This window comes from Lycium ferocissimum, chromosome 10, assembly GCF_029784015.1.
Source record: "Lycium ferocissimum isolate CSIRO_LF1 chromosome 10, AGI_CSIRO_Lferr_CH_V1, whole genome shotgun sequence".
Taxonomy (NCBI): Eukaryota; Viridiplantae; Streptophyta; class Magnoliopsida; order Solanales; family Solanaceae; genus Lycium; species Lycium ferocissimum.
The window spans coordinates 67,869,807-67,896,371 of NC_081351.1; the positions used below are offsets into that span (position 1 = coordinate 67,869,807).

Below are 26,565 nucleotides of genomic sequence, written 5' to 3' on the forward strand. Positions count from 1 at the left end.
ACGAACCAAATGTGATATCTAAACTCTGTAACGTGAATCATAGGCTTACGAGGCCACTGAATAACAATAGTAACAAGTATATCATAACAACCTGTAAGCAAAAAAGGCCCAACAACACATATATGCATTACAAGGGCTAACAAGGCCATAACCAAGAAAGACAACTAGTCAGAAGGCCGGCAAGGCCAAACACATGCACAGCCAACGGCGATGAGTACGCCAAGCCTCTAAGAGCACTAATATGCATCAATTGGTCGGGCCGATGTGGCCACGAGGCACGTACCCTATGCCATACTCGCTCTATATATATGCATGCATCATATGTTAATGACTCCCGGCAACTCCGAGAATGGAGTGCGAACATCCTGCTTGAACTTTGGTATCTATTGAGAAATGTACAACAATCGAGTCACACACTGTAGGCATGATCCACCCGGCGCAAAAAAAAATCGTCGGTACGAAAGATGTACAGTAGTATAAGGCGGTAAGCATAAACATAATATAAGCATAAGAGAGATCGAATAACTTGGGAAAAGATGTAGAGACAACTTTGAAACTCTAAGCGAGGCCATTGGGGCGACCATAATCATAACATAAATGTAAATGCGTACGTAAAATCATTTCTTATTGTGGAGGCATATATCATATCATATAACAATAATAAATCCTCTGTAAGGGTGAGCTCATCATCATAACATCATCTGCGCTTGGCGATCAGTGGCAATGCACAGCTACGTGCCTACCCGGCCGCCTACAATATGGCTCGGTAAAGAAATAAATACATCTAGGTGCACAGCTACGTGCCTACCCGGCAGCCTACAACGCGGCTCGGTAAAGAAAGAAACATGTCTAGGTGCACATATAAGTGCCTACCCGGCCGACTATAGCGCAACTCGGTAATGAAAGTTAGCCAACCTCTTGTGAAATATGATCGACACAACTTTTACCAGAAAGAGTGTGCCAATGAGAGGTTCGTCACCTTGGAGCAATAGACAAAAAGATAAGGATTAACGCAATTAAAGGAGGTACTATCAACTCAAATTTGATGTGAAGAGTACCATAACTAATATCATTCTTCATTCGATAAACAAGAGGGATACGAAATGTGAAAGGTACTTCAATACAAGCTATTCATGAGAAAAGGGTAAGCTTAACCATTTTGGGACATAATCGACACAAGTTGAACGGAAAGTCTTTTAATCGATAACCAAAAGGAGATGTGGACCATAATTTGGTACAAGTCATAGATAAGTATGTGTCAGCTCAATTATCATGGAACGCGATCGATCCAAGCTAGCAGAACAACTTTTCAATGAAAGGTCATTTGAAATCTAGTCATGCCGCAAACGCAGAATAAAAGCCACTACATACCTCGTCGATGGAGTTATATACATTTTCCCGAGTCGTCGAACGTCTTTCGAATGATGTCCTACATAATACAGACTATTCAAGATCAAAACCAAGGTCATAGCTTATAGAAATCTTCATTTAGACATTTAATCGAGCAACTCATGAGTATGAATTTATAGGCCTTTTTGTAGCGTAATTTCCTCGTAAAACGCTATCAAATTCTACTTTTCTACTCCTCCTCGTCAATACTATCCAATCCATATCAACACAGCTCCAAACAACACCTTAAAACCACATAAAACAGTCCAACTATCAAGCCTCAGAGAAACGTCATGTTTTCGGACAAATGTCATCCCATGGTTGCCAACAAATGCCACTCCCTCTCATAAAACTATATTACAAAATTAACGAATATAAAAATTGGACAAGACCAACTTTGAACAAAGTGTGTAAGAGATTATAAATAAGAGGAGAGGAAAAGAAAAGGTAGCTTCATTTGCTTGAAAGTGTACGTGTATACTACAACAGGTGTTTGCTTGGACTTCAAAAATTTAGAGACGGTGCCATAGTAGAAACGGTGCCATAGCTAGGGGTTAGAAACGGTGGAATAGTGGGATTTGATTAGGATCCTTTTCGTAGGATTAGTTTTTTTTGATAAATAGATTAACTAAAAAATTTTAAATGAATATTTTCGTAATTTAACTTTTAAATTCGGAGTTCATGCTTTGCTTTTAATAGAAGTATAGATATAGCTAAACTCCCAATATTTTTCTACCATATAGAAATGTGAAGCCATGAACGACCATGGCATTTTTGCAAATCTAACTTCAGTTGAGGGCAAATAGTAATAGTATCATCAGTGGCTAAATGAAACTGTAGAAGAATCCTTTTTCCATGTACATCTCTAACAGAGAAAAAAGAATTAATAGATGCAAAACTATTCTCTTCATCTTCCAAGGTAGTTTATCCGCTGTTCCATCTCCTTTATTCTAGATTCTTTCAGTTGCAAGATAAATTCTCATCCAACTTTTCCTTTACTCTTTTGTTCGCTATGTTTATATAAAAAAAAGTCTTTTAATATTCGAATTTTTTCTTTACATAAAAAAAAGTTCACTAACAGATAAAAAAAAATTAATATTTTTTCATGCATAAGTGTTATATGATTAAATTTTAATGCGCATTTAATTAGAGTAGCTTAGTCAAATTACCTGTTTTTATTTAGGAGTTAATATTTTTGTAATAAGTGTGCAAATAACTAGTTCAGTTGCAAGATAAATTCTCATCCAACTTTTCCTTTACTCTTTTGTTCGCTATGTTTATTACTCCTCCGGATAAAAAAAGAGTCAATTTAGCCTTTTTTTCTTACATAAAAAAGTTCACTTAGCGAATTAAGAAAAAATTAATCTTGTTTTTTCATGTTTGCCCCTATTAAGTGTTATATGATTAAATTTTAATGCGCATTTAATTAGGGTAGCTTAGTCAAATTACCTATTTTTATTTAGGAGTTAATATTTTTATAAGGAATGTGTAAATGACTAAGTGGACTCTTTTTGATCGGGAGGGAGTAATGTTTTTCTTCTTTGAAAGGAGGTTTGGTATGTGTAAATTGTTGATTGGGGGTAGATAACCATGAACAAACAAATTATAGTAGTAATTTCAGACTTCTTTTTTAAACTAATAGTCCCGTCACTTTCTTCCATCCACTCTTCTCTGTTAATCTGTTTGATCGAAACATTTTAGCTACATATTAATTGTAAAATTTATAGTTATGGATGATCATGTTTTAACATATTCTGCTCAAAATCATCGCATTAGTTCTTTTTTTAATGTAGAACTATTTTGATTGGTGTTACTTCAGTATAGTTTGACTAAAGAGTAATCATGGATTCAGTGTTCCTTTGTCCCCTGTTTTGACACGATAAGAAAGTTCTTAATGCTTCTCCATGCTCATCGAGATGAACCAATGTCAGTCTGTTTTACTCCCAAGCACACCAAGTTCTTGATGGAGCTCATTCTAAGTCTCGGCTGAGAACTTTGATTGATTGTATGTATTCACGCAGTCTGTTGATAATGAAGTATTTGCAATTACTTGCAAATTTGAACCTCTGCACAGTCGATGGTTTCTTTAAGAAACACAAGTGACGAGATGTTCATTGAAAACTTCCCTCATATTTTGCATTAGTTAGTTAGTTTGATATTTCCTCAGACTATTTGATTGTAAGTGGGAATTTTCTGGAAGATGAATAAATCACGGATAATATAGTTTCTTGGTTGGTAATCTTTTCTGATATGATAAATTGATAATAGAGGTGACATTATTAGGGCTTTGCATATTGCGGGTAAAACTGATAAATCAAACCAGAAAAGTTTTACTGGTTTACCGATATCGGGTTTTTGGTTTGATAGCTCAGAAATGGTTTAGAGTTATTTGACTATCTGCTCCATTACCTACTTAATGTCACTTTATCACACAAATATTGATGTGCTGCAGTGCAGGCCTTGAACTTCTCTACTGAAATAGCCTGTCAATTAATGCAAACTTGTTATCTATGAAAGCTAGATTACATATAAACAGATAAAGAAAGGTTTGGATAGCATAAACTGATCTGACTTACATGCTTGACATGAGAAAAGTGAGACAATAATAAGCTACATGTATTGAACATTGCTTTGCCATAGAATGTTAGGTTCCTTTTCTTTTCTTTTTTCTTATATCTCTTCTATACAGCTACATCACTGAGTTAGTCTAAACCCAAATTTGATGAGCTTATTTGACAAGAAGTGAGGAGATTTAAGAGCCTATTTGATTAAGATTTATTAGACTAATTATTTAGTAACTTCCATGTCAAAAGCCATGTCAGGGGAGAGATGCCATCAACTTGGACAATTAATTCAAGCAAGTTGGTGTAGTTTAATATAGGCAGCATCCTGATTTCTAGATACTTCAATTATGTGAAAAATAAATGTCTAGCCAATATCCGTTGGAGCTATAAATGAGCCGTCTAGGAACTATAAGCGATATGCTATTGGTTTGGTTATCAGTTTAGCGTATTTAAAAATCAATGACCGATATGTCCAACGATAACATTCAAAACTGAATCGAACTGACCGATAAGCAGCCCTAGGTGGCAAGATAAGCCTTTTAGCTCTCCTCTTGTGTTGTATTAGTTACACATTTGTGATAGACTATTCTAAGCTGGTATTATTATGAAGAATCACATAGAGCATTAAATTGAATCTCTTCTTTCTTCTCAGGAGGGAGAATGTACAACTTCATAGTGAGAACTTCATGCGTGCTTTTTGTTTCCTTGAAGCTGAGCTAGAAAGACATGGATTGAGTTATTATGGCCAGTATGAACAACTCTTTTTTTTGCTTATGTTAGCTATTGGGAGTTTAATTTTATCTCAACTGCAAATGATTAGAAAATCAATTTGATTGAAATCCTTTGTGATTTTCATATTTTCACCTCAAGATCCTTTTTAACTTTCACCTATTTTTTCTAAATCTGACAATTCCTTTGAACTTGAATAAATTGTGGAAGCGTAGTGCAATAAGAACTTATTACTATTGGACACCTCGAAAGAAAATAATACTTTTCATTTCCTTTTTAATATTTGTGTTTGTATACCATTTTGAATGTATTGTGCCTAGCCATTATGAGACAAATAGTCTTGCGGTTGAATGATTCTCCATGTATTTGAGGTTGGCTGTTGGAATTACAGGAGTTGGCTTACTTTGTTGTTTCAAAATTTTTTGGGTAATTTACAAGACAACATGTGTGACAGTGGCTCAACTGGAGCTATGTCTTATTATCAAGTCACGGAGAAGAAGCCCGCTTGATTATTATCTTCAACTACTTTATGAAATCAAGGCAGTTAACTGTTCTGGTATGTTCCTTTATTCATGTTCTTTTAAGAAATAGCTCCCATATTTTAATGTAGCTGAATTCTAGAATGCTGTAAGAATTGTTGAAACTGCCAACATTGATTCAGTGCAAGTCTGGTCCCTAATTTGTCATTTGGTCTGATATTCATGTCTTAGTACATGATGTTTTGTAATGAGATCTATTTCAGGATCACAACCATTATACCTCAAGGAGTTGATAGCTCCTACACTTACGAGGATATAAACATTTTAATTTAAGAGTTACACAGACCATTAGGTGGTTCTGAATCTTTGTATTAACTCATTGATGACTTCATTTTATCAGATAATTGAGCCTTAGAATGTTACTCGAATCTTATAAGTTCTAATGTTTGAAGCATAATTTCTTTTGCTCTACATGCATGGTATACAACGAGATGTTGTTTCAGCCTTCAGGATAGAACTTTTGTTTTATTTTGTTGTTCGAAGAATCAAATAGAAATTCTTTTGGAGTTGAACTTTTTAAAGTTCTTTATTTTCTTTTACATTTTGGATTAATGAATCGTAAGAAAGTGTTTGTGTTGTGAATAACTGGTTTGGCAAGATCTAATTGCAAAATGACTCCGGCTTATCTCTTTGCGAAATCTCTCACTCCACCTATGTTTAGTGTGTGTCTGTAATCTAAAGCCAAGAACTTCTCTTTGTATATATTTTCTCATTTTTCTTATTAAAAATATACATTTTTCTTATTAATTTCCGGGTGCTTTTTTAATATTTATAACCAAATTTCATATATTTCTTATATAACTATACCTAATCTACGTCGGGTTTAATGGGTGCTGGAGCACCTCCACAATGTACATAGGTCCGCCCCTACTTCAAGGCATGTACTGAGTGTAATTCTCAGTACATTAAATAACTTGCTTTAACTGAAGATCTGGAATAATACAGATAACCATTATGATAAGAGGGTATAGGAAGTTAAACTACCAGGACCAGTTCTAAGAAATTTTAAAAACTTCCGTTACATCTCTAAGATATTGTAGAATTTTGGATCTTCTATGGCAATGAATTGACTAGGGATCTCACAGATTGAATTGCGTATAAAAATCTATGTTGATGATGTTAGATCTTTTCTTAATTTTATGATCGATCAAGCCTCCTTGAAAGAAAGAACCACGCAATTAGAAAGAAGTTTTATTACTTATTGATTACAAAGCTAATAACCTGAATCATTGAAAAAATAGAGCAATACTTCCATATCTTTTCTCTGAGGGGAAGACATGAAAACTAAACAACATATTCCTCAAAGAAAGGACATGAAAATTAGATAGATAATGCAAGGCCTGAGTCCATCTCCTAAATCTGTTTTTTCTCAATGTCTTTTTTCTGTGTAACTCTACTTTGTGACAATGTTGATTGAAGTTAGGCCCCGGTAAGTAAATCTTTTAGCTCTTTGGCTTTTAGTTTGTAAATAATACTACCTAAAACTATTATATGGAATATGTGGAGTGAGGAGTTTTTTTCTTTTTGGTTTGTGGCTAAAACTATCATATGGAATATTAGTATGACATAAGTCTTGTATCACTGTTCTTATGGGTACTTATGGATTATTGTTCAGCTCTTCAAACTTTTGAACTTATCAAATTCTTCTTTTGTTTGCAGAGGGTAAGAACTACATGAAGGAATAGCTTTCATTTCTTTCAAGATCAAGAACTACATGTAGCAATATCTTTCATCTCTTTCAAGATTAAGAACTCTGGACATGTAGCAATATCTTTAGATTTTTTGAGACATCTCTTTCAGATTTGACTTTTGAAACTGTTAGTTTATGAAAGATTATGGAAAATCCGTCCCCATTCACAAAGGGAAGAACCGCATATATACAATGTACATGCCATGATTATCGGCAAATCTCTAGGAAACAATATGCTAATAATTAGGAAGACTAAATATCACCTTTGACTAGATTTTTGAGACGGCGGCAAATGAGCTAATAATTAGGAAGACTAAATATCACCTTTGACTATACAACAAATATTAGGCCTAATATTCTAGGAAGATAACGGCGGCAAATCTCTAGGAAACAATATGCTAATAATTAGGAAGACTAAATATCACCTTTGACTATACAACAAATATTAGATCAACGGCAGATAATTAGGAAGGCTTTGAATTATATATATATATTTAACAGTTTAGATTATCTTGAACATTCACACGCTTTGTCTTTTTAATCACTGGAAGGATATGAGCTTGTTCTGCATTCTCAACTTAAACAAGACCTTCTTTTGAAAAAGCCATTTAGTCCTCAATAAAAGTATATTGCATGAAAACGTATGCCAAGAATATCAGATTTCATAGCTTTCTTCTTCCATGTAATATCAGAAATTGGTTAAGCATAAAAAATCACACATTTTATATTTGTTTCTTATATCTTTGTAATCTACATCTTTAAATGTTCCTTTGCTATTTGCTAAGGGTTAACTTATGCCTTACGTTTGTATTTTTCAAATCATAATAACATAACAATATAGTGTAGGATCTAACATAAATAAAGAGAAAATGAGCAGAATTTAAATTACTAAGCACGGCAAACCTCATCTAGTCGAAGTTATAAAGATCCAGATAAAAAGAGATCAATGCTAAAAGGGTTAGCTATAATCTAATAGGAGAGGATTCCCAGTACTATGGGAATCACATCCTATACATGATTTTAAATTAAATAGGATGAGATCAACACGGTTAATATGAGAATAAAAAAACAAAAATGATAAGGACTTGATTTTGACACGATCAGACATAATTCTTTGCTGTAAGCCAGCAACGATGTGACCCAAATAAACCTTCACGAACTCCTCGAGTCGATGAAACATTATTTGTCATGATATCAACCGAAAATTACTTGTGACACATGGCTTCTGTTAATTGACTGATAAATTCATCTTCACTATTAGGATTTAAGAGTGTGCGACCAGCTCATTTAATTAAAAGCTTAAATTGTTAGATATAACACACTTCTACTTAAATAATTTTATCTTCAACATATCCCCACATGTGCAAACCTAATTTTTTTCATGGGTCAAGTACGTGAGTTTTTTTTTTTTTCCAGATAGGTGGCGAAGAGATTTGAATTTAGGGTCTGTATGCCATGGGTCAAGTACGTGAAGGTAATGTTTAGATAGGTGGCGATAAGATTCGAATTCAGGGTATGTTTGCTCTGACACCATGTTGAAGTTTGTCTAACCAACATATTTTTCTTTATTTTATTATATTTTGAACACTCACAAACAATATGATCTACTTGATGAAATAAAGTTTAACAATTTCTTATTTATATGGTAATGTTGGGATTAACTCTCGTGCATCTCAACTCTTTCAAACCTATCATCTCCTACCAACATATAGACAACGAAAACTCTACCTTTCAAGGATTAGGAAAATAGAAAGAAATATCCTATCATATTTTGTCTCTTTTTCTCATCCAATGTCTCAAACTCGCATTGGAGCCCGATTAATAGCCAGATTCGCCAAGCTTATTTTTCTCTAAAAGTGCTTATTTATTTCAATAAGTGCTTATTTCTGAAAAGTGAGGTGTTTGACCAAGCTTTTTGGAGAAAAGAAATGCTTCTGGGGACCGGAGTATCAGAAATAGTTTTTCAGAAGCTAAAAGAAATTGCTTCTGCCCAAAAGCACTTTTTGAAAAGCAATTTGGAGAAAAATACACTTACAATCACTTTTTAAAAGCTTGGCCAAATACAAATTGCTGCTTAAAAGTATCTTATAAATTAATTGGCCAAACACAAACTGCTTTCACCAAAAGTATTTTTTTTTTTATATAAACACTTTTCAAAATAAGCTGATTTTAGAAGTTTGACCAAACAAACTATAAATTCGAGTTTGTGTCGAGAAGTCCTACATTAGTGGAGTAATGCGATTTTATACATAATGGCCGAATCTGCAACCTCTAATTAAGGAAGGAGGAGTACTTATCGGTACTCGTTTTTTGGGATGTCAGATTCTTTGCGCATTCTTACTTTGATTATGTCTTGTGTGCCAATTCCATACTTGGCTCTTGATCAATTCAAATTCTTCAATTAAAGAAATGTTTTACTTGTGCTTGACTAAATCTTCGTACTAATTGTGTCCTTTCAATTGCCTCTTCTAATTACGCCAACATCCAACGTAATCCTTGAACAAATCAAAGGGAATTAAGTTGACAATATGAGTTTCCTATGCTATAAATATCACCATTTAATCTGTTTGTTTCTTCATCAAGAATCCACGAAAAAATATATAGCAGCTATGGCCAAGTACACAACTTTTCTTGCTATCCTCTTTTGCCTCATGTTTGTTGCCGCAACTGGTAAGTCAAGAATTTAAGCCATGCATTACAATGTGTATATATATTCACCATTATCCGCAATTATTAATTATGATGATTCAAGTTAATTTATGGTATATATCGAAGATCATTTTATATTTCCTCTAATATCTCGTACCAATTATCAAACTATTGATTTAAACACCAAACCAAACCAATGTAGTTTTAAAAATTTATACACCAAACCAAACCAATAAAATTCAGCAACCTCTTTCTCGGTTGTTCATTTTCCATTTTCCAATATTATACAAAACATATAACTTTTACTTTAAATAAGTCCTAGTAAGATACAATTATATAATTAAGGTGTTTCTTAAGAAAATAACACAAAATGAGAAGAGTTCCAATTAAAATATTCAACAAAAGCTAATATAATCGAAAAAAATATCGTAAAAAAAATGACATAATCTAAAAATACTAAGTCATGCTAAAATAAGTATTAATTATATGACAAAGAAAAAAACTTAAGTTATGTATTTTTACCTCTAAATCAATTATGTAAAGAATAGATATCCAACATTATTGTTATTTCTAGTAATTTCTTTTGTTAGGATTATGAGTTAGTTTTGGTTTGGACTTTATTTGAGTTACTAACATCCATAGGATATAAAACTTATTGACATTCAAAATTCTAAGTTCAAGAATAATATGATAATAGATAAAAAATTACAAAAAAATTTAAGAAATATTTATAAATTACTTTACAAATAAATATTTTTATGTATAAAATATTTTAAAAATTGAATACATTTTTTTTTAGTTAAAACCAAACCAAACCAATTATGGTCGGGTTTTTTTTTTCCAATACCAAACCACTAGTCGGGTTTTTTTTTTTCGGTTTGACTCGATTTATTTAAAAATTATCAAACTATTGATTTATGTAGTTCCAGCTCTTCCCACTTTCCAATATTATTGTCCTTTATAAAGTAATTACATTATTATTGAGTTCCAATACGAAGAAAAATATCGTCAAATTGTAGACTTGGCAAAATATTTCCCAACTTGTATATTAGTTCACTACGGAATGATGACTAATTTACCAAGTCCACATCCGATATACAAATGGTATTCAAAAATATTTTATGTAGCACTAATTTTTTTAGTCTATTTAAAAAAGAATGATACTTTTCTATATTTGCAAATAATTTAACTGCAAAATTTTGATTTTATGTAACCACGTGATTTTATAGCCATACAAATACAAACAGAAGATGGAAAATATTGCTGGAAGAAAAGTCACAAGTGGAATGGGCCTTGCCACTACTCTTACAAATGTAGCCATCACTGTAAGCATGGATATGGAGCTAAATATGGAATTTGTAAGAAGTACAAATGGGGTAATCACAAACATCATTGGGCAAAATATGCTTGCTACTGCTATTCTCCTTGCCATTAATCATGAAGAAATTTCAAGTCCCAATTGCTGGTATTTAACTAAATAAATAAAAACTGCTTATTTATCCATGTGTATTAAATAAGGGATAGCCAAGAAGTTGGGGTTATTTTGTGTGTAACAATGTAATAAGGCTGTAGCCTGATCAACTATTGTGTTGCTTTCATTTTGTAATTGTATGCTTTTTGTTTAGTGTTAATGTGAAGTATGGTATTGTGCTGAATAAATTATTTGTTGCGTCAAGTACCATGAAGAGCACCGCTGAAATAGATGATTACTGTAAGATTATTAAATCTTTCTTTTTATTCTGGATGATCAGGCAAGGGATTAGGTAAAATTTAATCTTAAAAGCTTATAAATAATCCATGAGTAATAAACATTTGGGATCAAATTCCCTAGTTTCTGTTTTTCTTACATTAAAATTTTAAGCTTAACGAAAAACGTTGTTCAACTAAATTATTATTCTCATTCAAAAGATGAAAGGTGTATAAATTTTCTAACTATTAAAAGTTGAAAGATTTATGTGTAATTTCATTCAGATTAATATGCATTTAGAAAGAAATGTTAAATTAAATGTATCTACCTTTCATTTAAACAAACATAAGCAAAATAAAATCTCATTGGAAAGAGACCAACATTTTTTATTGAGCTCTTTTTAATTTTGTGTCATAATTTCCATTTATATTATTTGTATTTTCAATTTTGCCCTCGTGAAATTTTGTAAAAAAAAGTGGTTTCATTGTTTTGTAAGAAAATAAAGAGGTTAGGATGCGGATCATAAACAAAGAAAGAACAAAACAAGATGCATATCGCAAAAGAGGACGTACGTTAGGGTAAGCCTGTCAAGTGGGTCAGGCCGGGCCAGGCCATATAAATGCGGGTCACATGGGGCTGGGCCGGGGGCCTGGCCGGGCCATAGTTAGTGGGCCGGGATGGAGGAAGGAAAGGGGTGTCCAGCCCAGCCCCCTACCCAGGTAGGGGTACATAGTGGGCTGGGCTAAGTCGATGGGCGGGCGATTTTAATTATTTTTTTAAAAAAAATCTAATACTAAAATTTATTAAGTTTGATACTTTAAAATCTAGTTGTTGTCAACTTTATCTTAACCATTAAGTTCCTTAAATTATGCTTTGGCCCTATTTTCAATCTATAAATACCATTCATTCTTCTCCATATTGTCTCACAATTCCCTACTATATATTTCCCTAAATTTCCTACTCATCTAAATCTCTCTCTCTTCCAACTTCCAAGTTCAAATTTCAAAATTTAAATTTAATGGATAATGATAATCCTCCACCTCCTCCTCCAGTTCGAAGATCAATTTCAAGTCCGGTGTGGTTGCATTTTGAGCGAGTAGACGAGGAACATGTTAAATGTCAACATTGTGGACAAATATATCTCCATAAGTCCGAACCGGTTTTTGGGGGTACTGGTCGTTACGTAGGCACTTGGACAAAAGGCACAAAATTGAACTTTGAAGTTTATCTCTTCTTTAAATTTCTCCATCGATGCTAGCGTTTTGAACTTTTCATTTGTAATAAGTTAATCGCTCAAGTTTGTATGTTTTGAATTTGCAATGTTATCAATTTAAGTTTGAAGTTTTATTTTAAATTACTTATGTAGTCTTATATCACATTCTCAAATTTTTATAATTTTTAGCACTTGAATAGCGGTTTGGGAGTCTTCATTCCAACAACATATTCAAGGTATACACAAATATACCATTAACATATACAAGATATACACAAATATACCACTTAAATATTTTATTTAAAAAAATTAATTAATTCGAAGTGGGTCGGGCCCACAGTGGCCGAAACCCGGCTGTTGGGGGCGGCACTGGGCTAAATGGCATGTCCCGTATGTCCGGCCCAACCCCCTAATTTTTCCATTTAGCCGTACTCCACCACCCTTCTTCTTAGGGTTGGGGGGCCGGGCCGGTTATGGGCCGGGTTAGGTGGGCTGGTCCCGGGCAGACCCGGCCCAATTGACAGGCTTACGTTAGGGGTGTAAAACGCAATGGACCGTTCAGTAAAGTGACAAGATAATATAGTTGAAGCACATGAACGAGACGATCATGTGAAAGTAAATATATAATCGAGTGGAAATGTCCTACAATGTAAAAGCTTAACAAGACGAAGTGAGAAGTTCAAATTCGTATACAAGTTTATTCATTAAAATCGTCAGAATAGGTAAATAAGCATTTAGTTAAAAAAAAAAAAAGGGTTTGAGAATCAGATATATTTATGGAGTACTTCTCTTAAGGCTAATTAAAATCAAGAATATATGTGCGTTTAAGTAGAACGATTGCTGAAAAACTTATTTGCATACATATGGGAGAAAATTAAACTCATTGGCCTATCTTTTCAATTTCGATATCAATTTTCGCTGCTCTGCAAATTCTTGTTTGAACCTTAAAACGCTTTGTTGTTACTACTATTATGGAGTATTTGTACCTCTGAAATGATCTAGTTGAGCTCTTTCCCCCCTTTTAACTTGTACACTTATAATCCATGAAACGCACGTAAAATGTAATAGAGAACTACACCATTAAAAACAATTCACAGGTAATAATCTTCACTGATATATAATAGCTTTACAGGGCCATAAAAAATGCGAGACTTCACTTTCCGGGGACAAAGTTTGTGGCATAGGACCATGCATTATTGTTAACTGGGTCAGCAAGATGGTCTGCAAGATTCTCCAATGGTCCCTTCCCGGTGACGATAGCTTGAACGAAGAATCCAAACATGGAGAACATGGCAAGCCTACCATTCTTTATCTCCTTCACTTTGAGTTCAGCAAAAGCCTCTGGGTCATCAGCAAGGCCCAATGGGTCGAAGCTACCACCAGGGTAAAGTGGATCAACAACCTCACCGAGAGGCCCACCAGCAACCCGATAACCTTCAATAGCTCCCATCAACACAACTTGGCAAGCCCAGATAGCCAAGATGCTTTGTGCATGGACCAAACTTGGGTTTCCCAAGTAGTCAAGTCCACCCTCACTGAAAATCTGAGATCCTGCCTTGAACCATACAGCCTCACCGAACTTGACACCGTTACGAGCCAAGAGCTCAGGGAAGACACAACCAAGAGCTCCAAGCATGGCCCATCTGCAGTGGATTACCTCCAACTCACGGTTCTTGGCAAATGTTTCTGGATCAGCTGAAAGTCCAGCAGTGTCCCATCCATAGTCACCAGGAAATTCACCAGTCAAGTAGCTTGGGGATTCACCAGATAATGGGCCCAAGTACTTGACACGGTCCGGACCATACCATGGGCTGCTAGAAGATACAGGCTTGGCCTTGGTAGCAGCCTTCCTCATGGTGACTTTTCCATTTCCGGTGATTTCAGAGGAAGATGGTGAAAGTTTTACTGCCTTTCCGGCAAAAGAAGAGGAAGAGAGAGCCATTGTTGCAGCTGCCATTGTTGAAATAAAATGAAATACTCTTGAATGTTGCTACTAAATGAAATATTTAATTTGTGGCTTGAGTTTCATGGTCTTGCATCAACTGCATGTATATAAATGTCTCGGAAGGACCAAGGTCCTCATCCTAGAATATCATTATCTGTTTTCTAATTGGTGGATCACAATTTGCGTTGTGTTTTTCATGTCCATTTGGCAAAGTTCTGAACCGTTAAGCATGAGTAGATTTTTTTAGATATGTTATTATATTTAAAAATCCAACCCAATGTAGATTTCCTCTCTTAAAGCCAACCCGAAGTTGCCATGTGTGATCGTGGATTTTTTGCAATATCCACTTGACCAGATCATAAGAGCAATTCATGGCCATGCAATATCATCCATAGATATTTTCTACCAAAAAATATACATACGTTTTACCTCAAGGATATAATGATCTTTATGACATTGTTTTTGGTCAAGATATCAAAATTAAAGTACTACTAATTTTAATTTGATAAACATGAATTTTTTATATGAGGAAATTGATCTTGTCCTTAAAAAATCAAAAAACATTTATTTTCTGAGTGGGGGGGGGGGGGGGGGGGTTATTTTTTTCAAATTTCTACTTTTGAAGTGAAAAACAACATCGATCTGCTACTATTTAAAAGCATTTAATTTATTTCTTCACAAAAGATTTGGTCAAACACTACTAAGATATAAGTAATTTTTTTAAAAAAAAGAAAAGAAAAGAAAAGAATACACACTTTTAGTCTTTCAAAAACTTGGTCAAGCAGGCTGTTAGCCTATATATTGCAATATAATTAACCTTTATTTAAGTGAGGTAATAAGTTAATTAAAGATACAAAAGGGTAAACTAATCACAAGATATCATCTGAAATAAGTTTAATTACAAGAAAATTAAATAAGGGAGGTAAGTATAATATCTCAAATAAAGTTGGAACTCAGTGTTACAAAAGTAAATTTGAATGAAGGTGTCAAAAGTTTAGAATCTTTAATACTCAATAGTTCCATTAAAGAACTCACCGCTTTGCTAAAATTGTTATATTGATTTAAAGAGTGGATCTCACTTTACCCCCTTAACCTATAATAGTTGAGAATATGTGATACCTCCTTCATCCTTTTGAACAAGACCGACAATCCCCTTAGCAACATTTTGCGGTGAGCCTTTACCCCCTTTATCTTTAGTGGTTGGAAAATAATGTCCCTTCACCTTTTGAAGACGGATAACCCCTTTGAACAATATTTTTCGTTGAGCTTTGAAATTAAATTTATCGTTCTATTCGACTATTCCGACATATATACTTGAAGATAAAAAAATTAAAAAAAATTAAAAAAATAGTTAAATTATGTATCTGCTCATTGCAATTGGTCTTTTACGCGCATGCAATACAATAGTACATAAGTTTGTCCTTACAATAGTATAATCCTAAATTCAAAAGCGTAAAAATACTGGCACCACAAATATTTGATTAAACTAATAAAATACCGCAAATCTTTATGAAGCGTACATTATTCAGCTGAAAATGAATAATTCTTCTTAATCCTAGCAAGTAGAAGCTTCATAAGACCGTCTACCCTAAAGTATATATCACAAATCCCACCTAGATTTACCTTAGGCTGGTAACCAGCATCATTATAACTATTGCGCCCTATCACTAGTCATGATTCCATTCTGGAAAAATAGCTCTATTGGAATAATCTTCCAACTAGTAGGAAGAAACAAGAATTTAGGACGATTACTTTACAATTTGTTTTTTTTTTTTTTGGCAGACTTTAATATTAATCATGTTGCATACAAGAACAAATGTAATGGACAGACACATATGTAGTTTGATTTTTAATCTTCAAGCTAAGTATGTAGGAGTTGAATAAAAAGATAATAACTTTAAAGTTCACCATAAAAATATTGCTCAAGGGAGTTGTCCATCCCATTCAAAAGGCAGAGAAGGTATTGTTATTTAACTTGAAGAATAACCTTTTTGGTAAAACAATCAAAATTAGGTCAACAACATCTCTTTAGGTAAATTATTATAGGCTTACAACCAAGGGATCCTAGATTGGTTTCCGTTTTTAGAGTAAATGGTTTACCTTAGAAGTCACTCCTAAAACATTTTTTATTTGTTACGAACTTGTTAAATAAGTAATGGTTGTTATCTTATCAAAATCAAGCATCCTTAAAACTTAAAAAACATGTTTGTCATACTGCTCAAAAACTCATACTATTATTTCCCCATCCTTACCAGACACAATATATCCTATTAATAAGTTAATTAAATACACATAGTATTATTCTTATCCTACCACTTTCTCTTTTAGTTCACATTACTTAATGTCCACGTGTTATTAAGGAATGAAAAAATGATTATAATTTGACACCCGCCTAAAAGTAGGACGAACAAACATAAGGAAACGTGAATAATAATTTAAGACGAAAAGAAGGAAATGTGACTAATTATAGGGAGGTTCCATTCATTCTTTTTCTTTAAAACCACAAGACTTAAAGTAAAAACATATTCTTTTCAGATGTTTATTTCACGTAACAGTGTACTAGGAATTAGATGCAAGAATGATGTTAAAGGTCTAGTTTTACCGACAAAGTAGATGATTAATAAGCAATAGCACTAACGTTGTCAACTATTGAAGTAAGTCCATGTCAACCAAACTTCTAGATTCTTAATTATCTTTCAAAAAATGAAATGCTAATGCCAATTAAATCTATCGGTTTGATTTCAATAGATTTGACCAGAATAAAACTAAATTATAGTAGTAGGGAAAAAAGATATGCTTTTCTTTCCTCTGATTAAGAAAAACTACTCTATACCTCCATCCCCACCAACCCATATTAACAGTCGTTGGGTACCTTTTTTCCCTCTATTTTTCAACTTGGGACTTGAATTCTCAGTCTAATGTTTGAAAGTAGAGGAGCTCTACTTCAAAGCAACCCTCTCCCCTTCCAAGACGTTTGAAACTAATGCATACATCTGAATATTAAAATGTGTATTATGATCTAAACTGAATCTAAATGCACATTCAAATATTAAGATGTTGTATTAAAATCTTAATACTAAATTAAGACGGTTTGTTTTATCAACATCGAAATATAATTTATTTTTTTTGTTTAAAATTCAATAAAAGTAAAATTCAAATAAATTACTAAATAAATCTAATATTTTAAAATTTAAATATTTTTCAAATATTATATGGTATGCAGTTGGTGGTGGTGATTGCTGGTTGTGGGTGCCAATTTGGATTCGATTGGATGATATGGTAGTTGTGGGTAATAGCTACTAGCTACTGTTGATGGCAGTTGACAGTAACAGTGGTTGTTGATAGTAGTAGTTGCTAGTGACAACTAATAATTGTGGTGGATGATAGTGATAGTTAATGGTAGTGGTGAATGATGACAGTGGTTGGCGGTATATAGTGATGGCTGATGAGAGTGATTATTAGTAGTGATTGGTGGTTGTAATGGTGGTCGGTAGTGCGATTGTAAATGGTGGCTAATGGTGGTGACAGATGCCTATGGTGATTGAAGGCGGTGATGGTTGTAGCTGAGGATGGTGGTTGTGGGTGGTTGATATGGTGATAGTTGATGGTGGCCGGCTGCCTCGAAAGCGGTTAAAGTGAATATTAGTGGTGAATTGCCTTCTTTACAGAATCCTTAAATAAACATCTTAATGATATTAAAATTTATTATAAATCTTAATTATTTTGATATATTCAAACTCGTTAAGTGGTTGTAGAATTAAAAAGATAATTGCACTTAATTTTTAAGATTCAGACCTAGAAAACAAATAGACATAATGATTGAGATTTAAATAATTAAAATTAAGGCTTTCATTAAGTGTGAATAAATAAGTCGTTAATGCTCATGTTTAGCCTATTTGGTTTTATGTGATTATCGGTCTCCACACATGATATAAACATTGAATGAGGATAAGTATTTTTTGCCCCTCAGGGTCTCAAACAATAGTAGATGCATCCTTATTTCTCTAATCCACAAGTTTATGAACTATTCTTTCCTTTGACTACGTCTAATTCATATTAGGATACTAGAATGATCGTATAAGAACAATGATAAATTTCAAATATATCTTATAAAGTTTGAGCATTGACACTTAGGTCTCTTTAGGTATTACATTATTATTCTCACTAGTGCATGCAAGATGGTGCTCTTTCTACAAATTAGTGTCTTTCAAATATAACATGACATTATATTAATCCAAACACAACCAAAATGGTGTCTCTCAAGATTCATTTTCATTCTTCGAGTTTTCATCAATAAAACTCTTATTGAAGTTGCTTTCTATTCGTTTAAAAAAAAAATTCGCATAACCATGAAACATGATGCTACTCACTTTTTTGTTCCAGGATATTACTCCCTTTTTGAAAAATAGCAATTTTTATCATATTTCCTTCCGGCCAACTTTTAAAAAAAAAAAAAAGGAATAATCAGTTGGTGAAAGAAAAATCCATTTAGAGAAAAACAAAGTTGTAACTTTTCATAGTACTATAAGAGTCAATTTTCAAGGTTTTAATTTATTTGTGTTATTCTAAAAGGGAAAACAGGTTATAAAAGTGTTTGATGTTTTGCTTCCCTTTCCGACATACGCATAAGTATAAAGTATGACACAACATTATTGGATCGAAATAATCAGGGCGTCATGCGAGAGTTAATAATTGCAGACCTTGAGTGACAATAAATCAGACAACAAAGAAAATACATACTAAAACATGCATAATAAATCTAATAAGGTTTGACCAATTGACCTAAGAAAATTAATAAAAAGCATAAAAAACTGTTGAGAGAAAATCTCCCCGTAAACAAAACTCTCTAAACGACTACATTATGGATGTTATTGTGTTATTTATGAGAAGAAAGAATCTCCTATTTATAGAAGTCCAAAACTTCTCCTCCAAGAAAAGGATAGATATGGTAGAATCTTTTTTCACAAAAAAAAAAAAAAAAAAAATACAGAACTTTTCGACCAAAAAATCCTTTTTGAAATAAAACACAATTATGATAGAATTCAAATAAGGTAGGAAATTCAGGCCAAATCCTAACAAAAATATCTCACAATGATTTGCTATGATGTAGTCATTATTATAAGTTGGACCTAAAACGAAAATGTTCTGTATATGCTTTGAGGTATGTCTTTAATATTCTTAATCCTGTTAGAGTGAGATTATCATGATTTCTTTTTTCTTTTTCAAATATATATGTTGGTACTTATTTGAATGATTCAAAATTTGATTTTTAAAAAGGCGGTATTTCTTTTTAAAAGGTACATAAAAAAAATTATAACTGTGATGTCCTGGTCAACTTGCGCTCATTTCGACTAATTCCACCCAGAAATGATGCAAGACCAAGGGCAAGGTTTACCATGTGATTAATGTTGCAAGAAAAATGCGCACATCTACTAGGTTAATCAAATGGGGATTATTGGTGGATCCTATATGCACATTATGCCAATAAGCTCCTGAGACTAGAGACCAGCTTTTTGTTGAGTGTCAACATACCAAACTGATGTGGACAAGAATTTTTAACTGGGCACAGAAGGGTAATTTCCCAAATGGGAATTGGGACACTCACTTGCACTGAGTTATAAGAAATGCTAAAGGGAAGTCACCAGCTGCTAGAATATTCAGAATGCTATACGCGGAAGTAATGCATGGAATTTGGATGGAAAGAAATAAGAGAGTTTTTGACAGGCGAGCTACAGGGTGGGACATCATTGCTAGAGAAGTTGCATATATGTGCAACATTTGAGCTTTCCCTGGAATCCGAAATCTTGTACAGAACTACAAGTTTTGTTTTCTGTTGCTAGATTAGCTTTGGTTTCTGTCTGGTTTCTGAGAATTACACTTGAGCAACCCACTGAGATATAAAGTTGGGTTGCAGTTTGTATAGCTTTTCTCTTGGTGATTAGTAAAATTATTAGTTACCAAAAAAAAAAAATACATCTATTTTTTATGAAAAGATGTAACTCTATAACATTTTAGGTAAATCTCACACTGGCATAAAATAAGATGTTGGGTATATAAGAAGCAAGTTTAGATCCTAGTAATGCGTTTCAAAATGATACCTCTGATTTGGATCTTTCGCATCTATCTCACATTCGCAAAGGAAATTGCTTAATATGCATGCCAGATGAAGTGTAATTAATAGGCGCCTGATTATATTGTAGAATAGTCTTTTCAGGAGTCAATTCCTTAAATGGTTATTGAACTTGTAGAAAAGGCCACTAAATTACCTCTTTTTGTCTAAGAGTTAGTATTTTCATAAGAGGTGTACAAATGGCTAAGTGGACACTCTTTTTTATCCAAAAAGAGTAACATTAAGCAATGATCATAAATAAATAAGGTGTATTTGTTTATTTGCTTGCAGATCTTCTGTAAATCAAACTGTAACAAAGGTTTAAAAAGAAAACGGAAGACAAAGAAGGCAAAAGGTTTCTTGGAAAATAAATAAAAGTAATAATGAAGAAAGAGGAAAATTAAGTGCACTTAGTTTTCTGAATATTATTGTAACATAAAATAAGGAAATAATTCAAACAAATTGAGAAAATAGATAAATAGGAATGGAGGTCATAGAGAGGTGTCACATCACCTGGGGGGATCTATGTTATTAGGGGAGGGTGGCACGGCACTCGGTCGTTTCAGTCGAAAGTCAATGTATATATGTATATATGTAAGCGAAATACTATAAATATTAATCTTGCCACCCGGAGTATCAGATCAGCACAAAGTGCCGATGGTAGATAGTCGCATTTTGCTCTCCAAGGTTGCAAGTTCGAATTCGTTCTGGTACACTTTTAAGACTATTTTTTAGCATTCTGCTATTCTGGACTTGCATACAGCATACTTAGAAAACGCAGCGGTTAATAAATAATGACAGTGTTTCCTAGAGTGCTGGTTAGGACCTATTGTTTGCTTACATTGGTCTATGGTTCGAATCACAATTGGATATTGTTTTGGCAAATATTTAAGCGAGCTTTTATTGTTAAAATTTTTTAGTGAAGCGAGAATTGAACCCTAGACCTCTTCTAACTTGAGATTCAACCAACAATCTAGACTCTTTCCTGTCTACAAATTTGATGAAAAATATCATTTAATGCTTCTCCTAAGTAAATATTGAGACCACTTGACAAATATTGGGTACACTATTGTTCATACAGAATATTGCGTATGCCGCTGGTCATAGCGATGTGGCACCCGAAACTTTTAAATCCTGAATCCGCCTTTGCACATCACCTTGGCTATGCCTAACTTTATATTATATATAGATTTGTTCACTTTCTATAAATAACTACTCCATTCCACCACGGAAAAAATCAGTTCTTGTTTTCATCCTTTAATTCTTCATATTATCACTCTTTTCTGAAGTCCATTTGCTTCATTCACTCAAATTTCTACAAAAGCAATCGAGATATTTAAGAATTTCATCTAGTTGGATGCACATTAATTAGGAGATTCATGAATTGTTTGTTGTATTTTGGAAATAAGATATCATTTTGTTATTTGTACCTAAGTAGCAATAAAAATCTATTTAAAGATATATAGTGCCTGCCATAACATGCTACAAACCGATTTATTTCACATTCATAACTCTATCTTATCTATTGTAAGTAGTATTTATTAATTGCATATTGTTTATTATAAGTGTTCACATTAGTGCTTCCATCTTTAATATTATTCAACAAAATATTGTTGGTTCCTAAGCTAATATAAGTATAATTTGTGAGAATTATGGTAGTAAAATTTGTGAGAATTATGGTAGTAATTTTTTATTGATAATGCAAAGTCAAAATTTTCTTGTGGGTTCTTTTTTCACTCACTTAGCTTTTGTCCTTCATAAACATCAAATGTCCCTCATAGGTGGTGGAAAGTCTTTCTTTTCACTTTATAATGAGAAGTCCTTTCTTGGGTTGGAAAATCTGCTAGAATAAGGGAGTGGCCTCGCGCACATGAAAATTGAGCTTGTGTTTGATTTATTTGTTGCCAACGAAAAATTTGCAAAGGAAATATAGGATAGTTTGGAAAAGAACTATGGTGCTGATGCCAATTATAGAACAGGTTCATGACTATGACAACTTGACTGCTGATGTTCTTACCGAGGGCATGAAGTGTAAAGATGAAGCTGAAAGCATGTTTTTGAAATTCAAAGCAGAAGTGGAAAACCAATTAGATAGGAAAATTAATAGACTTAGATCTGATAGGGGCGGTGCATATGGTACTAATACTCTAGAGGTTTTTTTGTGAAAAAAATGGTATTATACATGAAGCTAGTGCTCTTTATACTCGCGAAACAAAATGGTGTAGCTGAATGTAAAAACCGAGCCCTTAAGGAAATGATGAACTCTTTGCTTTTAAGTTCGGGTTTGTCTGACAACATGTGGGGCGAACCTGTTTTGTCTGCATGTTATATTCTTAATAGAGTCCCTCATAAGAAGTTAGACAAGACTTCATTTGAGTTGTGGAAAGGATTTTCCCCTAACTTGAAATTTTTGAAACTGTGGGGGTGTTTGGCTAAGATTGGTCTACTTGATTTCAAACAAGTAAATGTAGGATCTAAGACTTTTGACATTGTTTTATTGGTTATGCTCAAAATAGTGCTGCTTATAGATTTATGTCTTTGAATGACTATTCTATTTGTGAATCTAAAGATGCAGAGCATGTTTTTCCTTTGAAAAATAATGTGCCTAGTGATGTGTAAAATAATGCTTCTACATCTATGTCTGTTAATTCTCATGTTGTGCCTTCTTCTTCTAATTAGTGTCTATCTACTTAATGAAGAAGACCCTAAGACTTATGATGAAGCATTGAGGTCAATGGATGCTATGTTTTGGAAAGAGGCCCATTAAAATTAGACTCTATAGTTTCTAATCACACTTGGGACTTGCATGATTTGCCCAAAGGTTCTAGACCCATTAGTAGCAAGTGGATATTTAAAAATAAATTGAGACCCAATGGTACAATAGATAAATATAAGGCTAGACTTGTAATTAGGGGATTTAATCAAATGCAAGGTGTTGATTACTTTGACACTTATTTTCCTGTGAATAAAATAGCGACCATTAGAACTCTTATTGCCTTAGCCGCTATTCATAGTTTAGTGGTACACCAAATGGATGTTAAAATGACTTTTCTAAATGGTGATTTAGAGGAAGAGATTTATATGACTCAACCTGAAGGTTTTTTGGTCCCAGTACAGGAAGATAAAGTATGCAAATTGAGAAAGTCCTTGTACGACCTAAAGCATACACCTAAGCAATGGTGTGAAAAGTTTAATGGAACATTAGTGCATGATGATTTTATTTTTAATGCTTCTAACACCTGTGTTTATTCCAAAATAATAGTATCAGATCGCGTGATTGTATGTTTATATGTGGATTACATGTTAATCTTTGGCCCTAATGTGGATGTTGTTAATGCGACTAAGAACTTTTTATCTTCTAAGTTTGAAATGAAGGACCTTGGAGAAGCAGATGTGATTTTAGGAATTAAAATCAAAAGAATTGTTAATGGCTTTTCTTTGTTTTAAGTGGTTTGATGAGGATAACTAAGCTGACACGCCGGAGTTGGCCGCCGGCACATAAAATGGTGCCTTACCGCACCGGGCAGCGGACACGCGGTAGCGTTCGTGGTGGTGCTTCAGGATTCCAATGTACTGCGTCCAAGATCAGAACGAGCTTGCCGGCGGACCACTGCCGTCCCATTCTTGAGTGAGCTGGAGCGCAGCCATCTTATCCACTGAACTAGCTAGTCTCATTACATTGAGAAGACGTTGAAAAAGTTTGATTGTTTTGATGTTGCTCCAGTAAGAACTCCTTATGATCCTAGCATACACTTGAGAAAGAATAAATAATCTAGTGTTTCTCAAACTGAATATGCTAAAATAATTGGGAGAGTAATGTTTCTCATGAACTATACTCGGCCTGATATTGCTTATGTTGTTAGTAGATTGAGTAGATATACTCATAGTCCCAGTAGTGAACATTGGACTGCTCTTTGTCATTTGTTAAGGTATTTGAGAGGTACTATGGATTGGTGTTTGCGTTTTAATAAATTTCCTGTTGTTTTAGAAGGTTTTTCTGATGCAAACTGGGTAACTGACAATGATGAAGTTAGCTACACCAGTGGCTATGTGTTTACTTTGGGTGCAGGTGCTATTTCATGGAAGTCTTCCAAACAGACTTGTATAGCACGCTCTACTATGGAACCTGAGTTTATTGCTCTTGAGTTGGCAGAGCAAGAAGCTGAGTGGTTGAGAAACACAGATGTGTGGTTGTGGGAAAGAAAAGCTTCACCGATCTCTTTACATTGTGACTCACAGGAGACAATCGGGATTGCTAAGAACAGTGTATACAATGGAAAAAGGAGGCATATTCGCATCAGACATGGTGCAATTAAACAATTATTGAAACATGGTGTTATCTCCTTGGAATATGTAAAGTCCGAAAGAAATTTGGCGGATCCTCTAACCAAGGGTTTAGCAAGGAAGATGATCCTTGAAACGTCGAGGGGGATGGGCCTAAAGCCTATGAATTGAGGTAATATGGTGGATACCCGTTTGTGGTCAAATGAAGCCATATAGGCCATCAATATACACTAAATTTCCTATCCATATGGCGTGTAGTAGTGTTTATAAGGTTGAGCGTATTTGCTCTTAATGATTCCATAACTTAAGGTGGTTTATGTTGAGATAGACTTGGTGGGATCACCTACGTGAATGTAAAGGTGTGGTCGCCTTTTATGAAAGACTTAGGCCATCTTTCTAAAGCACTCATTAGACCTAAGGTGTGTGCATGACCATAAAAGCACTTTTGTGAGTATCGCGGAGTTTGCATAAAACTAAGGATATAGTATGTGTTATGGGGGTCTCAACTCATGTCCTTTTAGTTCAAGAGTACTTCACTTTTTGGATGTTTGTTGTTGCCTCATTTCACTACGTGTTAATTCAAATCGAAAGATATTGACACTTAAGTACACGTTTCTTCTTTTGCCCAAAAATTATTCTTATTCTTTAGCTTTGCATTAGTGGAGATTGTGAGGATTATGGTAGTACTTTCTTTATAGATAATGCAAAGCCAAAGTTTCCTCGTGGGTTCTTTTTTCACTCACTTATCTTTTGTCCTTCATAAATGTCAAATGCCCCTCATAGGTGGTGGAAAATCTTTCTTTCCACTTTATAATGAGAAGTCCTTTATTGGGTTGGTAAATGGGCTAGAATAAGAAAGTGGCCTCGCACACATGAAAATTGGGCTTCGTAGGCAAAATGGATCGATTCCCCTCCAACCCCCCCACCCCCACCCCCACCCCAACCCCTGCGCGACATATTTACTTTCTGATTCTGATCTTCACTCTATTGTCATCTAACTATAAAAAGAGGTTTAGAGGTTTCATGGAAATACATCTTTTCTTCTACTTAAAAGTTTGTCTTTTCTTCTAGTTTGTGCAAACTCCAAACTTCTAGCCATTAGTGTAGGTTTTTGGAAGTGTTGTGGAACCTTGGAGCGTACCGAGCTAAACGATTTTCACCGTAGTCGGTCTGAAAATCGCTTTCAAGATAGTGGCTTGCCACGACACAACAGTGATTTGATCAGTTGCTTTCTTCTTTTACTTGTTACTGATCTATATTGTTCTCAATTTTTACTCACACAATTTAATCAGTTCATCGATAAGCTTGTTTACTCACAAGTACAAGTTTAGGTAATCATGCCCCACCTCTTTGATAGTTTCAAACTTTATTTTAAACACTTCATATTAAGCTAATTTCTCTATCTTTGGTTTCCATTTAAATTAAAGGTTCGAACAGAATTATCACCACTTTCTTGAAGGAAGCCTTTATGTTTTGTGCCTAGTCTGTCTTATATTCCCTCCAAATTTTTATGACTTGTTGGTTTTATAGTAATATCTAGAGATCACTAGAATCTTGAGATGCCACAAAATCCATCATGAAAGTAGTTTTGGGTTTGTTAATTAGTTTAATTTGTAAAATTAATATTTTCTCACCAAAAGTGGATTTAAAATGCCATGATAAGGACTTCTTTCCATCTCAATTCACCAAAATTATATTAAGAACAAAGACAAAAAGGGAAAGGTACCAAATATTATACATGCCTCATGTGCTGAAAAACAGTGTGGA

General features: G+C 33.9%; 1 protein-coding gene and 2 long non-coding RNA genes across 4 annotated transcripts; 2 read left to right on the top strand and 1 right to left on the bottom strand.

Annotated features, from left to right (window-relative positions):
- Nucleotides 1-2,150: 2,150 nt before the first annotated feature.
- LOC132034518 (uncharacterized) lies at nt 2,151-6,974 on the top strand. 2 transcript variants are annotated; one of them, XR_009409132.1, is made up of 4 exons: nt 2,151-2,308; nt 4,606-4,701; nt 5,137-5,238; nt 6,881-6,974. It is a non-coding gene; the product is annotated as an uncharacterized LOC132034518 (long non-coding RNA). The 2 variants fall into 2 exon arrangements; XR_009409133.1 differs by lacking the exon at nt 2,151-2,308 and adding an exon at nt 2,891-3,394 and having other exon boundaries at nt 4,606-5,238.
- Nucleotides 6,975-9,049: 2,075 nt separating this feature from the next.
- Nucleotides 9,050-10,947, top strand: LOC132032565 (uncharacterized). Its single transcript, XR_009408520.1, has 2 exons — nt 9,050-9,581; nt 10,790-10,947. It is a non-coding gene; the product is annotated as an uncharacterized LOC132032565 (long non-coding RNA).
- A 2,603-nt stretch (nt 10,948-13,550) lies between these two features.
- On the bottom strand, nt 13,551-14,488 carry LOC132034520 (chlorophyll a-b binding protein 50, chloroplastic-like). Its single transcript, XM_059424928.1, has one exon. The coding sequence runs from the start codon at nt 14,415-14,417 to the stop codon at nt 13,614-13,616; it is 804 nt and encodes a 267-aa protein (XP_059280911.1). The 5' UTR covers nt 14,418-14,488; the 3' UTR covers nt 13,551-13,613.
- Between the last annotated feature and the right edge of the window lie 12,077 nt (nt 14,489-26,565).

Excerpts from the sequence above, each read along its gene's own strand:
- LOC132034520 (XM_059424928.1), bottom strand. The coding sequence starts at position 14,417 with ATGGCAGCTGCAACAATGGCTCTCTCTTCCTCTTCTTTTGCCGGAAAG.